At 41.4% G+C, this 16,040-nt stretch overlaps 1 protein-coding gene across 6 annotated transcripts in view; it reads right to left on the bottom strand.

The window, feature by feature from the left end:
* Nucleotides 1–16,040, bottom strand: part of GRAMD4 (GRAM domain containing 4) — an 80,801-nt gene that overhangs the window by 27,140 nt on the left and 37,621 nt on the right. For all 6 annotated transcript variants that reach the window (XM_082055329.1, XM_082055330.1, XM_082055331.1 and 3 more), the window contains exon 4: nt 3,667–3,787. In XM_082055329.1, the coding sequence (XP_081911455.1) occupies nt 3,667–3,787 (121 nt within the window). The remainder of the gene's footprint in view (nt 1–3,666; nt 3,788–16,040) is intronic.

Genomic DNA, 16,040 nt, shown 5'->3' with positions numbered 1-16,040 from the left:
GTTCTCAGACATATTGATATTTTCCTACAGGCTGACTCCAAGTACTGAGTTCACATCACCCATCACCATTCTTTTGACAGCTGTTGTGGAAGCCAGTGAAGGCTGTGATATCTTTCTTACTGCTCAAAGCAACATGAATGTGTATATGCTTCCATCAAAAGCACATTACAAGCTCAGAAATGAAAAAAATAAGCATAAAGGTATATTCACAGCATAGTTTCAAGATTAATCATTTGAGTATACATAACTTCTGAGCTCGAGAAGCTGTCGCAAAACCGAGTTAAAACATTTTCCTATGTTTTGCTTCTCCTTCCCATTAAAAAACATCAAATATTTCAGAAGCCTTTGCCCTCCTCACCACATACATTTGACATGGCTGGTGTCCTAAACTAGTAGTTCCAGAAACAAAAGGCTTCAGAAAAAATATCATCAACTCAAAGTTGTATGATATCCAAATGCTCACAGGCAGGAAAAACAAACAGACAGAAAACAAACCAAACCAAACAGACAAACCATGAAAACCCTACAACAAACCAAAAAAACCAAACTCTTGACAGGAACGACTTCACCTGTCAACAAATCTAAGTTAAAAATAAAGGCACGCACCAAGTTCAGCCAACTGGGTAATGTCAGCAATCCCACATGTATGTCAGCAATCCCAGCACAGCAGTTCAGGCAAGAATCTTTTAAGCCAGGTCTCGGGTTCCCGCTACCTGTGCGGAGTCCCAGCCCGACAGGGATCGTTCCCGCAGGGAACGTCTCCAGCCCCCAGAGCAATCGCGAGCTGAAGCATCTTCTCAACCGGCAAATTCCGCCACGCGCAAAACTTCGCGAAGACGCCGTCGTTTAACAAGAGGCCGGGAAGAGTGACCCAGGATAAGTGGTACAGAAGAAATAGTGGCTTATGCAGAAGCATGGTCTATTTTCTCCTCTTAAAAACAGCCCACAATGATACTAATAAAAAGGTTTGCATAAAACACAGCCTGTTGGTAAACGCTGTTGCAAAACTACTTTTTTTTTTCTTTTCTGTGTGATAGAGCTAGCTCACAATTTATAAAATAAGGCAGTAATCACCCACAATTTACACTAAACAAGCATTGCTCACACAGACTATACCAAATTATTTCTGCATTGTTCCACTAGCAAAATGTCATAAGCTTAAGCTGTTGTACCAAATGCTGGGCTGTCCCAAAGTGCGTTTATGGAAAACTTCAGCTGAGGCCACAATGCCTCTGAATACTCGGACAATGAACCCTACGACAAACAAAACCACTATATATCCTCTTCTTCCACTCCTCCCTCCTCCCTGGGAACAATTCAAGGAAAGAAGCCCATGTTCTTCACTAAAATAAGCAAACAAACAAACAAAAAAAATCTATATTTTTAGCTCACTGTTTTATCTTTGCTGAACACTCTGCAGCATGTATTTATATAGCTATAGGTATTGATCTACTTCACATGTACTTTTGAATGCCGCAACTATTAAAATAATTTCTTCCTTCTTATAATACATCATAGCGTGATTTGGTTTTCATTAGCAGTTCACTTCTGTAAGCAAAAAGGATAGTATATGCCAACATGTTTATATGAATATCTATTTAGACATCTTATGAAAAATTAGGTAACTGAGAAGCAGGACAAACTTGGTTTTGTTGACATAAGCAGAGATGACTTTCTGCAGTAACTTGCTTAATAAAATTAAGTTTCCATTAGGCATAAATTTGGCCTATTATGCATTTGTGTCAGCCAACGCTTTGTCTGTAGTCCTAATAAAAATATTTCAAAACACATATAGCAAAGTGCAAAAAGTTAAAAAGAATTGCACACAATGGAGCACAAAGGAAAACCATAGACAACCCAATTTTTCTTCTAGGTAAAAACTAGGAAAATCATCTTATATACACCTGACTGTCCCAAATAGGTTGGAACTAGCAAGACTAGTTAGAAAAGAGTTGGACAAAGTGGATAATTGGCTGAATGTAATCCCCCAGTGCAATAACCAAGCTAAAGGGCCTAGTGTAATCCTTAGGATACCTAAATGGGAATACAGGGTTGGAGCAGACAGCTCATGCTACCTTAATTTAGCAATGGCACACCTGCTAGAGATTTGCTGTTGTCCACAATCCAACAAGACACAGATGTTAACACTAATATTGATAAACAAAGACCTTCAAACTCTTTTTTCTACAAAACACATGTACTCATAAGTCACAGTGGGCCATATCAGACCCTGGACCATCCTCACTACTCTGAAATAGAGCAGGACAATGGGTGCTTTCCTGCAGAGGAAGGCAGCTCCTCATCCTCCTCCAGGACCCCCAGCAATGATGGGATCACTCTCCCGATTCTCTGGAGTGTGACCTGGAGCCCAGGCACCAGGGAAGGTTTAGATTGAATATTAGGAAAAAATTGTTCACTGAATGGTTTATCAAGCATTGGAACAGGCTGCCCAGGGAAGTGGTGGAGTCACCGTCCCTGAAAGGATTTAAAACATGTGTAGATGTGGTGCTTAGGGACATGGTTTAGTTGTGAACTTTGATGGTCTTAAAGGTCTTTTCCAATCTAAATGATTGTAGGATTCTATAGGAATAGGAGGTAAACAGACCACAGAAAGTAACCAGGCTCACATTTCCTGTAAATGGCTCCTACTTCCATTGCTACAGAATACCAGTGGACGCAGACTGCTGGCCTCACCAGAAAGACATTTCTACACCCAGGATGAGTACAAAAGGAAGCAGCAGGCTGGAAAGAGTTTGTATAGCATTGGGAAATCTCATATCCATGCAAAAACATTTGCCTGTTTGTTCTTGCTTGTCACCTCTAAGTAACTGGCAGTGCTTATCACGCGTGATTACCAACTTAGCCTGCAGTTTCTCCTGATGACAGCAGTTGATGGTGAACCATAGATCCTACTGCTCAGCCAAGTAATCTTAGCTACTGCTGAGGAAGATTACACAGGCAGCTGCGTATGCAAGGGGTCTAGACCAACAAGACCACCAAGAAACTACTATGATCTTAAGATCTGAAGTCCATGCATCTTAGGCAGACTAAGGACAGACGACATCAAATGTGATGCTTTGCATCATTAAGGTGGGTGCCCTCAAAGCTGAAAGGACTTAGGGATATAAGGAGACATGTTTTCATTCATTTTTGCAGTGACAAGGAAGGCTCAAGCTCCAGTCACATCCACACATTTCGGGTTGTGCTGTGGTACTGGGACGTCCTTGCTCCTGCTAGAACAGGAGTAACAAGGACCGGACAATCTGGAGATGGCACAGGTTTTGAAGAGGCAAAGCACGTGCAATGGCATGACAAAGGCTCTGGCACACAGTGCATGCTGACAGCTCCACGTAGGGAAGATCCCTGAGAGAAGGCATCAGGGAAGCTGAAATTCAGAATATCCCAACTAGACAAGTGTCAGGATATCTCTGCAGATGGGGCACTATGTGATGGTTAAGTAACTCCAGTGTACATCGGTGTACAAGATGTACTTTAATAGGAAAATACAGAGCGCTTCTTTCTCTGTGAGCTACTAATTTATTTTAAGAGAGCCTAGGCTGGAAATAGAGGCTTTCACCAGAACTCAGAGACAGTCAGAGATCTCAAGTGGCTTTCAGATTTACAGTGAAGATATTTATCTTACCTTGCTTTAGATATTTCTCTTACCTTGCTTTAAGTACTTCATTGACTCTTTGTTCTAGTTCTAATCTCCTCTGCCGTTCCTTTTCTAGCTCCTGCCTTAACGTTTCAGCATTTGTTTCTTCTCTCAGCTTCCTGAGCTCCTCCTCTATTAATAAAGGGAGAAGAAAAAGATTTAGTTACCCTGAAGTATTTCTATTAAAAAATTAAAACCTAATTATGACAGACTACATGGGTTTTTTTGATCTGTGCTATACCAAATATATTCACCACAAAAAAACAAGTAATCAAAGACTAGAAAGACTTCATAAAAGCACACAACTATATCATGTACAAAATACTTCGTTACAACTGTCAAGGCGTGGAGAAAAAACAACTTTAAAGTTTTTTTTTTTCAAGATGCAATGTATCAAAACTAAGCCCTTGGTACAAGCTACATTTATCTAAATAAAATGTGATGTACTCTTCATTCCCCAAAGAAATAATCAGCAGGAAAGGTTGTAAACCACCACACAAACAGGTACTCACATAGTTATATGATGCCATATAACCCTCTATCCATCAATTTCTGGCATCCCTGTATTTTTATAAAGTCAATTGGCCCCATTACAGACCTGAGTATTTTATAGTTTTAAGAAGGGGTTATTAGACGAGGACCTAAGTTCAGATTTTGACCCCTTTCCAAGATAACAGTGTGCCCTACTAATTCCCATGCAATAGTTTATATATAAATATATATACATACACACACACATATATTTACTTATACAAACACATATACACACTCTCACAAGTTTTTTCATGAGAACTTAGTATCAACTATGCGACTTTCTGGCTCATTAGCCTTGCTTTTTTGTCATTGGCAGTATCCTTGTTCATGACCTTATTTTACTCTAGAGATACAATGGGGTTACTATCACTGATTGCTCTTCCCAGATATGTATATAAGAGATATGACAAAAATAAGATTCGGAGCCTCTTTTTTTTTTTATTTTAGGGTTTTTTGTTTGTTTCTTTGTTTGTTTTCTGAAGTTCTCTACATTTTGGTCTCTGGGCTGGTTTTTAAGTTCAATCTTGACAATAAATAGTGTAACAGCAGGTGTACTTCAAGCTTAAAGCAAACCAGAAAAGAAAATAATAGCTAATTCCACTTTCAATGCAGACACAGGGGTTCAGGCTTTATGTCGTTTTACAATATTACTATTTTATATTCTACCCTCCAGCAATCTCTTCCATTTCTTTTTATATATTGCCTTGTAAATCTTTGATAATCAGACAGTTAATATCTGAGGCTCTCTGACACCGATCATTAAGTGCTTTCAGGAGGTCTGAAGCCCTAGTGCAAATATCCAGAAGAACTGATAAACTGTCATCTTTGTGCAGTCTCTCCGATCATTTTATCCACTGTGCACATTAGGTGGTGGTAGATTATCCGAATTCCTGCAGCACTAAGAGGTTTTGAGCACAGAATTAGGAGAGATGGAAAAAAGATACATGACTCAAGAGGACAGCTTCCACCATGAGGTTACAGGCTGAACTCCATCAAAGCGAACAGACTGCCGCCATCTCGCAACTGATGCTACGTTAGCAACCCCAGAACAAAGAGTTGGAGCATAGAGACCAAGTTATCGTCCAGCAACTAACACTATTCCCAACAGCAGGGTAGGGAACTTTCACTGTTTCAGCGGGTATTGTCTCTCCTGTAAATAAATGGAAAGAAATGGACATAAGGTCATACTTATATGTGGAGCTGTTCCTAATTATGTGTCCACAAAGAACTTTAAATCCAACAAGAAAACTATGTTTATAATGAGCTTACCCTACTTTCAGGGGCTTGCCTTGTTCCAGAACAAAAGCACGCACACAGCTGAGGGGAAACATCTGTTGCACTTCAAATGCACCGGAGTTTGTGCAATATCATGAAGATACTGCAAAGTGTTCCAAAGCTTCATAGGGATGTTATCTTCTCAAGGCCATTAAAGGGAAAAAAATTCTTCTTTAAGCACTTTTTTTTTCTAAAAGGGAAGTGACTATTCATTGTGAATACACAAGAAAACCACAAGTAACGTAAATTAACATCAGTGCCCCCGAGAGTCTAATCAGATCTTCCAGCTTCCTTAATTCCAGTTGTTCTCATTGCACTACATCTTGTTCTATCAAAACCAAAACAAAACCCCCATAAACTTGAACACTAGGAGGACAAGCAGTGCCAGAGATGCAGATTTATGCAAAGAGGCACAGTTAAAAGGTAGACAACGAATGTGGTAGAACTCGTATAAAATACAAATAACTTCATCTCATCATTAAGGACTGTCACGGTTTTACGTTTCATGGCATTTCCTAACTTTGAAGTACACAGCTTTGCAATTTAAATCCACCCCACTACAACTGCTCTGGCCCCTCCAACTCTTTAAAGTGTTTGTTGCTACTCTGGCAGCAGTGTGGTCTGGCATTGTAAAACCCCTGTGTTTGGTTAAATACTTTACATTTGCCAAGCAACAGAAACCACAGAGGGGGAAAGAAGAAGCGTTCTTCCTTGCTCTCTCCCCTGAAATAATCTGCAATTTGGCCACGCTGAACTGAATTCAGAGAGGACATTTCTCCAGCCCTGAGGGGTCCCTTCTGCAGAACAAGTGAAGCTGGCTACAAAGAGCAGCAGTCACAGATCCTTGAGAAGAGCTTGTAAGACCATTTCACCATGGTGTCTATCAACTGAGCTTTACAGATTAGTATCCTCCTTGGCGATGAGAGCAGAGTGCTCCTTGGATTTCATCTTCAGACAGTCAAAATTCAAACATCCTCCCCTCCACACTCACACAAAAGACTCAAACATAAAAGGTCAAGCTTCAGGTCCAAGATTAACCAGCTTCCCTGATTTCCCTCCCAGGTATATCAATCTTGGCTTCCTATCTCCCACTGGGCAAGAAACTTTGAAGTATTACAAGAGGTTCACTGCACATCTTAACTGGACGTGCAGGTGATGTGGCAGCCATAAAGGTGACCTGGTTAGAAGGGGAAAATTACTGAACAGAAGAAAACCTCTGCTGAAATGCTGACAGAGACAATGCCCACCAGCCTGGGAACCAGAAGCACCTCAGAAGTACACAGCTGGATACCTAGAAACCAGAGACATCCTGAGATACCGTTGATAAGCACAAAAACAAGAAACTGTAACAACAACTTGCCAACTGAAAAGGTGAAAAACAGACTGGAAAAAGGAGAAATCCTAAGAAAGAAGGAATTGGTAAATGACGCTGACTGTTTTATCTGCAAGAAAACAGCCTGGAAAAATAAAAATGGGCCTGAGGGAAAAGAAAACATCAACATCTATTGGCTATTCCAGGTGAAAACCAGAAATTAACAGCATTTATTGGTTGCTGAAGTAGTGGTATCCTATGTCTCCTCACTTCTTTATGATATAAAAACAACTTAATTTTTATCCAAAATGAAGCTTCTCTCTCTGAGCACTTCCTGTGCAGCACATACTTTTCCTTTCTGAAATAAGCTGAACTGTCTGCACAAACTGTCCGAGAGATCTTGAACCCTTGTTGGGAAAGGTTCGGTTTGTCCTCCCATTTCTGGGATGGTTGGATGCCCTGTGGGATCAGTTTGTCCTCCCCTCTGGGATGATTTGGCAACTCTTCAGATCTTTCTAATAAGCCTGATAGTGATATTACTGTGAACATATAAATACATGTGCATATAAGTAATCTACCATAAACATTTCTGCTGCTATATTACTAGTTTGCTTCACTAGTGATAAGTTTGTAGTAGCCTGTAATAATATACAGGCTACCTGATTGCTTGATTGCTGCCAATAATTTATAACAGTTTTATATACAGATATTTTCATTCACATATATATTCACTTCACCAATCACAGGTAGAGTTGCTAGTGGTGATTTTTGAGGTATTGGGGGAAATTTGTAATAAAGTAGAGACATTTAGAGCAAACAACCTCCATGTCTGTGTATGTTACAGAATCCTACCTATCCACAGTCACAGTCTCCATCTATACACCTGCAGGCTGAGTAACCATTTAGGTCGCGACAGCAGGTGTGACCCTGAAAAAATGCTTTAAAATGTCTCTAGCAAAGTCAACTCGTGTAGAAAAGCAGGACAATATCTGGATAATATAGCACTTTTAAAAAACTAGTGAATAATGTGAGAAAAGGCAATGATAGTGTTTCAACTATATTAATTTGCCTTTTATTGCACTGTAAACCCTAGAAGAGTTGACCACCATCGGCAATGCATCTCCCAAGTTACCAAAAAAATGTATCCACTTCAGGTTTTCTACAGCATTTTATTTTCTATTAAGTGTAACATAACAGTTGCACCTGCACTCCAAGGATTTGATCATTTAAAGACTTAGCAATTTTAAAAGTTTAGCTGATACCATGTAACTGTTAAAAGACCGGCTAGGCAGCATTTCATTGCATCATTGTTATGTCATAAACCATTAGAGCAACTGAAAAATTTCAGTTTGCTCTCCAGAATACACAAGCTTGTAAGGAATGTTTTGATAACAAGTTCTTAAATAGCACAGCATCTAGTTCAGGTGAGACTGAGCAGTACCTGAGTGGTATTTAGAACAGAGGGATGATACACCAGGCTGGGCAGGCCCGGCAGCACGTTGGGTTTCTAATTCAATACTGCATGTGCAGTAAATCGGATGTTTCCCTTAATGCGGGGATTGGAGGTGGATTAGGGAGTCTCCTAGCAGCTGTTTTGCATAATAGCATTCCTCCACAGGCCTACAGGTACACTGCAAAATCCCCTCCTGGGACAAAGTGATGAAAAAAACCAATAACTTCCAGAATATAGCTAGAGACTGCAGACCATTGTTTCTAGCTACCAAATCAGCTTAGCGTTAAATCTAAGGAAGATAAGAGTTGAAAACTATAAATGCCAAAAAAGCATACCCGCACTCTGTCATATTTACGTGGGGAAACACCAGTGCTTAACAAGACAGAAATAACCCTTCTACGTCTATGTTAATTATGGCAAATCTCCCTACAACCCTTTGAACATAACCAGAGTTCAAGTATGTTGTTTAATTGATACTAAACACACTAAATCCCAACCCCACACCGTCAAACTGGATCTCGCCAGCCATGCTGACACAGCCAGACACTGGGAGTCTTCTCCAGCGCAGGCAGCTTCTACCCTTACCAGACTCCTAAGTCCTACAGAAAGCTAATATTTTAACTTTGTGCCAGCTAAACAATGTTACTAGCAAGGTATCTGGAGTCTGAAAACATGTCTATTTTCATAATCACAGACACTGAAGATCGTTCAATCTTTATCTTAAACACCAGCAGCAAATGGCAGTGCTGTGAAAGACATGGAACGGCTCCACCACTTGACTGTCCAACCCTTCCTCTGTCTTCTGTGGTTAGGTAGTCGCTTCCCAAACAGACACAAGTCACAGCTCTTCCCATGCTGGACAACAAGTGGTCTGGAGAGTCATCTCAGCAGACAGGCAGCAGTGGGAAGAGTGCGGGAGATGCAGTCCAGCTGTGGCATTGTCTCATGACAGGTTTAGAAGCTCGTTCCTACTATAACAATACCAGATACTATTACCAAAATGATACAGTACAACAATGTAAACTGACCGTATTTTAAGCAAGAGTTTTTCATTATGTTTTTTCTGGACACTGTCCTCATATTCTTTGCTGGAAAAGTAGGAATCCACATTATTTTGACTTTAGGTCCAGCAACCCTTTTACACCAACAGACTGAAGTCAACTTATGTTCTCACTCTACCTTTTTATTTTTCTATTCCCTTTAATTCAGAAAAGCCAGGAGTGAACTTGGCAAAGCATAAAGATGGGTTTCAGCATCACTGATCCCTCTTTGGCCAAGTGCTTCCTCAGAATCTGTTTGGTATCTATTTATGTGGACTCAATACCACACCATTTAGCTTTGAAAAATAAATAGATTAAGGGAAGGTCCTGTTAAACTGAAGGCAGACGCTCTCAGACTTTGTCTAACTCAGAAGTGGTTCTTTCTGACAACTCAGGCACAAAGATGAGAATAATTCTTTTTCTCTTTATCTTGCTTATTTTATGAAGCAACATTGAGGAGGCTAAGCATCATGTACAAACCTTTAGCAGCTACATCACATGAAATGGAAGAGGTACCGAGCCCAGCATCCCATGTGGCGCTGGTCAGGAAGAGGACAAGAAGAGGGACTTGTAGTGGTCCCCTCTGAGCACCACCTGCCTGCAGAGCAGGGGCTGCCTCTGCGCCATGCCAAGGAGCAAACGGACGCCCCTTTACAGCATCTCTGACACTACTACACAGAAACTATTCCCAATACATCACAAGTACAGTTTCATCTTTCTAAGAGCACAGTTTAAGGTGGCAGTGAAAGTACTAGCTATTTAGAAGGAACAGAGCCATCTCCAAGCCCTGATTCACCTCCGTAACCTTCAGCAGTCAGTGTTGTAGTGAAATTCCCCACAGCAAGAGTGAACTTCTGTCACACTTGCTGTATCAGACAACTTACTTATTCTGTGGTGCGCAGTCCTAAGTGAGCAAAGAAACCCCTGCATGGAAAAAGTAAAATCAGTGCAAAAATAAAACACCAAACCACTCCAAATCCAACACCTCTACTGCTATATAGGGATCAAAAGGAGTTGTCCTCACATTGAACTACACAACTAATCCTCAGTGAACTTTCATTCCTCCTTCCTCAAAAACTTATTTTCCTATTGTTCAAAAAGACTCATAATGAACTACTTTATCTTCAGCTCATCTTTGCTCAGCTACATTGTGTAGAAGAAAATAATGCTAAAAACATGCAAAGATTTTTTTAACCCAACCACTCTATGGATGGGGACAAAATGTAAGACATCCAAATGCTAATCAGGTAAGGAGAAAAAAAAGTCAGCAAAGAAGGAAAACTGGAGGAAGAACTATTCATGGGTTTTTTTGCATTTGAGAACACCTTGCTTTCTCAATTTAATGGTTTTCCCTTGTGGTCAGGCCTCTTGCTTGTTTGCATGAGTCTTTTTTACAGGAAAAAAAGGAGGGAAAAAGATTTTCTAGTAGGAATATTGGTGTCATAAAATGCCAAAAAAGCAGACAGAAACAAAGATGAAGTACATCTATTTAAGTGTCTAGCTTTTCCTCCTTCCTACCCCATTTTATATATGCATTTTGGTAGAGTGGAGAAAAGACAACAGTTAAATATAAACCCAACATTTTCACTATAACCTTTCTCCAGCTCAGTCTGGATTACCTGCACACATCAAAACTCATCTATCGTATTTGGAAACAGTCATGCCAATCTGCCAAACCCTAACACAGGTCTGGCAGTTAAACAATCCCCGTTTGGCAGTTAAACTTTTCTTTTTGTTTCCATCATTCTGCTGTGTCTTTGCTCTTTCCAAGGCAGAGCTCCTGCTCCAGCACGTACAATAAGCACGGCTTTGGAGGAACAATTTTTGAGTCTCTGTGCATGTGCCTACAGGGCAGGGAGCAGCACAGGCTCTCTAAGCTGATACAGAGAACACACCAACTACGATCCAGAAGTAGTGAAGAGAAGGTAAAGTCTGAACCACCATCCTGCTTCTCAGCACAATTAACATTCCCCTGGTACTATTTTCCTCACCTCAATAGCAAAGTTTCATGTGATATGTTCTTCTATTTTATGTGATAAGGGAGACTGATTTACAAAGCACATCATATTTGACAAGATTTTTTTCTCTGTGCAAACTGGTCTGGCCTCCTCTCTCACCATTCCTCTTCACTTCAAGTGGGTGAGGTTAGAAAGAATTAAGATGTCATTACTGTGGTATGTACAAAATAGTTATGCTAACAACCAATTAGTAACTTTACATTTACATGTAGCGTTTTCAGTGGAGCTTTGTTGTGTTATAACAGACACAGGATCATTTCCCCTTCATTGCTAAAGGATTTTAAATTAAGCTTCCTCAAAAAACCTGATCTTAAAAAGTAGCTGTTTACTGAGACAGATGTCCTCCTCAAAACGTGAGAAGTTTTCTATTGCTAGATACACTTTAGCCAGCTTAAAAGTCATGAAAATACTACTGCCCTATGAACTTTACAGAAATTTCAGAGACTAAAAATGCCAGAAGAGTCACAGAATCCATCTAAAATAAAGGGAACTGCAAAAATGTTGTGATTATTGCAGGAACTGTTTTCACTCCTTGGTTCTGGTAGAAGTCAAACAGGCTATAAACATTTCAACGTCTGGCTTGGCAACAGCAGCAGGTTGTTCCAAGGCTTTTATGTTAGTAAACCGGGAAGCCCAGGTTCCCCATGGGGCTCCCAGAGTCTGGTTATACAAAAAGGGAGGGCAGAGCAGGGCCTGAGCTTTCACAACAGTTCCACAATTCATGAAGCCAAGTTGGGCACCCAAAAAAAGGCAGAAGCAAGAGCACACCCCACCTACATAACGTGATGTGTAGGTGGCATCTGTTTGAGCTAAAACAACACGTCTCTGTCAGCGCAGTGCTGCTCTTTGGTTAATCAGCCCCACAAAAAGGCGATGTGACAGCACATGATTCTCCTGGCTTGGGCCCTCCAGCATTCTGGCATCTTCACACCAGCACTGTTCACACGCTTTGCCCAATGATGAGGGCATATTGCACAAGCTGGGCCTGGAACGATGACAAGCCCAGGACTCTGGGCTGGATTCACACCCTTTCCCCCTCCCCTGGTCTCAGGAAGCTTGTGGTCTTGGAAGCCAAGTTGAGAGTGAGCAAGAGCAGAACCCACCCTCCACCAGTCAGAGTTCTTGCAGATGAGAAATGGAGGTCTGAATCCTGATTTGTCTATACTGAGGCCTCCTAAACCCCAGACAAGTGCTCTAACCTGCCCATGATCACCTCTTCCAACAAAGCATCCAGGAAAACATACACAGCTTTGGAGGGTTTTTTTTGTCCAGGAAGGCTAGACATGAACTCAGTGTACATGGTATATGCATCTGCGTACAAGCAAAACCTTTCTTACACCTCTTAGTAAATTCTCCTTAGTCTTAAGAGAAGCCTCTCAGTTAGACCTAGAAAAACTTCTCAGCAAATTTGTTAATGCAAGTGAGAGCAGTTCTGGTGAACAGACAGCTCTGCCGCAACACCTGGACTCGTCTTTTTCCTGCAGCTTCTCTGGTGTCCAGGGAAAACATTCAAGAAGATGCCCACCAATAACCATACGTAAACCACAGTCCTCAGAGGAACTCCACAAGGGTGAGGGACACGTACACATCTCCCAAGAACACCCAGTTAGCATCTGAGAGTCCAGGATTTTAAGCAGAAAGAAAGGAGGCCTGGGGGCAGGAGTAAAGGGTAGGAGAAGCTCAGGGTGAGCTCCACAGCAGCCTCGATGCTCACCAGTATCAGCACATGCTGCATCCTCAGGATCCCTTGACCAGGGCTGACCATCTAGCAAGGAATGGCTACTGTAGCCCACTGCTGGTATTTGGGTGCCTCCAATATACACGGCAGTTCCTTATCTCTTACCGGAGTCTTCATCTTCTACACAAATCAACTCTTTTTCTCCTTCAAGATTCCTGAACCAAAGGTGACTGCAGGCTGCCAGGTCAGTATGAAGACAGCAAAGCCAATGCAGTGAAACTATTCTTCTGCTCTTCTCCAGCTCTGCTACTGCAGGTGTTTGACCCTCATGTCAGGAGAAGTTCCACCAAGGGCATTCTGACAGATGGCCTCTGACTCAGCTTCATAGCCAATTTTTTGCATGCAATTATTAGGGTTATTCGAGGAGGTATTAGCACTTCTGTACAGAACAAGATTTTGTCTGGTCACAACCACCACCACACACTTTGCCACTTTCTAACACCCCAGATCTGCCTGAGCACTATGTATGTTTATCTAGAGCTCTACTTTCATGAGGCCTGTATTCCACTAGGTCACTCCTCTAACAGAGAACCATCAGGTCATTTATACCAAAAAGCAGAAGCCAGAGAAAGCACTATGGAGTTAATCACATACATAGCGTGAAAAGGCACATGAGAACGAAGAGTGTGGGGGAGCTGCAATGGGAATGAAATATGATCCTGACCTCTTTTGTAATGCTGGTATGGAAATCATAAACAGAACCAGCAGTTTTGATAGCGCCTAGAGACTCCTGCCACAGCCTGCCGTACAGAGTGGAATGCAAAGCCCTTGTGGAAGAGGACTTCATGTCCTCCTAAAGCTCTTCATCTTTATGTGATGTTTCTTCAGCTTACCAGTTCATGACTCTTCTCTAACAGCCACTTGGTCTGCTTACTCTTAGCTGCTGCTACCACCAACTCCTCTTTCCTGAGCTGCTAAAACTAGCATTTCAAAAGGCTCCAACATCTTTGAATGAGAATTAGCTAACACTTCATGTAAACCATAGGATGCACACATGGTTACAAAGCACCTTGTAACACCTGGACCAGAGTGCTGATATCTCCAAAACTGCCCTCCACAAGCAGCACAAACAGTAATGGGAAGAAAAGCAGGACATGTACCTCAGTGCAGTGCAAACCCAAGCAGATATTGCCTGTCATTTTCTCTTTCAAATGCAAGAACAGCAAGCAAGCTTTTATGCCTTGTTTGCATGCAACTAGGTTTTGAAATGGAAGCACCACAAACCACTACTAACCTTAGCACATTAATCTAGCTGCCCCAGTACAGTAGTTGCCTTCCAAAGCTGAAGCCTCAGCCAGCACCACAGCAGGGTTCATGTGCATTAAAAAAGTTATAGTAATACACAGTCCTTTATCCATGGATGATTCTGCTGGTGACGGCTCCAAGATAAAGCTTGATCCATTCACATATATTCGGAGGTCCAGCAGACTGAGCTCTTCACACTTTTAGTTAAAAGCTTTGCTCTGCAGGAACCCACCCTGATATCACAGTGCCGCCAGTCCCAACATGCATTGAATGTTTTCAGCATTCCTGTACTAGGGCTCAAGCGGAATCATTAGATTAGAGATTAAGACCATTCCCACACAGACAGGAAAAGCAACTTTAGCCCTTTTGGCTGGTGGAGTCAGCTGATCCCTCCCTTGCTTAAGACATCATTATCCAAGATCCCTTCCTCCGTGTGCTTCATCCTCCTGTCAGTCTGCAGCTTAAACCCCTCATATTTCCAGCCACATTTTATGTGCGTTTACAGCTACGCAACACACTAAGCAATTCCATTTTCACCTCTCCAGATGTTTAGATTATCTCTTTGCTAGGGAGGAGATTCATCTGGCATCTTAAATGAAGATATTCTCCTTTTACTGACAACTGCTTCTCTCCAGCAGCTTCTTGCTCCAGATTTCCTCTGCAGCTTGTAGAGGCTACAGTTCAGTTTGGGATGTGTTTCACTGAAGGTACCACTGAGCCAAACTGCACCGTTACTTGTGCCTACTAATAGCCAAATGGGGTTTAGAGAAGACTTAACAGTTTGCTGTTCCTTTAGCCAGGCATTTGCAAATACTAACCCACACCAACTTGTAGCTGTGTTGTTTGTGTGTACACTACACACAAAATACAGCTGGGAGGAAATCTCTTTAAACCTCCTAGCTAAAAGCACACCTATACAAAGAAGAGCTATAGAAGAGGTAAAAATAAAGTGACAGGATCAGGCTGACAGCAGTTAGAAACCCACCACATTAAAAAGCAAACCCATGGAACTTTAAACGTTTCCCCTACATCCTAGCAGTTGCTTTGATTTTTGTGCACCTAGATGGGGGAAACGGAGTAAGTGACAAATGGTTTATGTAAAACTACAGTTATAGCAAAGTGTCCTTAAGGAATGCCAAAATTAAAAATAGTATGCAAATACAGCTGAGTGACTAACCTTATTAAAAAACACCTATTGCAGCAATATGATTAAAAAAAAAAAAAAAATCACAATCAGTCTTTTTTTCCAATGGTAAATTAAAGCAAACAAACAGTACATGTTAATGTTTTTCTGCTCACCATCAGTTCACATTTGGGAAGAAAAATAAATAACAAACCATTTCTAAAAAGCAAACAAACAAAAATTCCATACACCTCAAAGAGAAGGAGGAAGAAAATAGAAGAATACAGGAACCATATCCAAAAAGTGAGCTCCTACATCACTCTAACTGACGCAGTTATATATTCCAGCCCAGAATTTTGAATGGGGTATAGGGGAATAAGGGATAACCTTTAATGCGCTTCTTTCTCTACCAGTTTACCATTCTTTGTTTTGTTTTTATGTACAGAGTTACAACCAGCTTGTCAGGACGCCACTATAATTGCAGCTACAGCAAACCTCAGGCTGTCTGGACCTGGCAATGAGGGCTGGAGACACCCAAGACTGACCACATCACTCAGCTGAATCACCCCCATGGCCTGAACCTCCAACCACCTGCTCAAAGTTCACGACAAAGGGTGAGCTTTGTTACCGTTTACCTTGGAGTGTGC

This window comes from Streptopelia decaocto (assembly GCF_964273445.1).
Source record: "Streptopelia decaocto genome assembly, chromosome: 1".
In the NCBI taxonomy this organism is placed as follows: domain Eukaryota; kingdom Metazoa; phylum Chordata; class Aves; order Columbiformes; family Columbidae; genus Streptopelia; species Streptopelia decaocto.
This window is presented reverse-complemented; position numbering and strand designations above follow the sequence as displayed.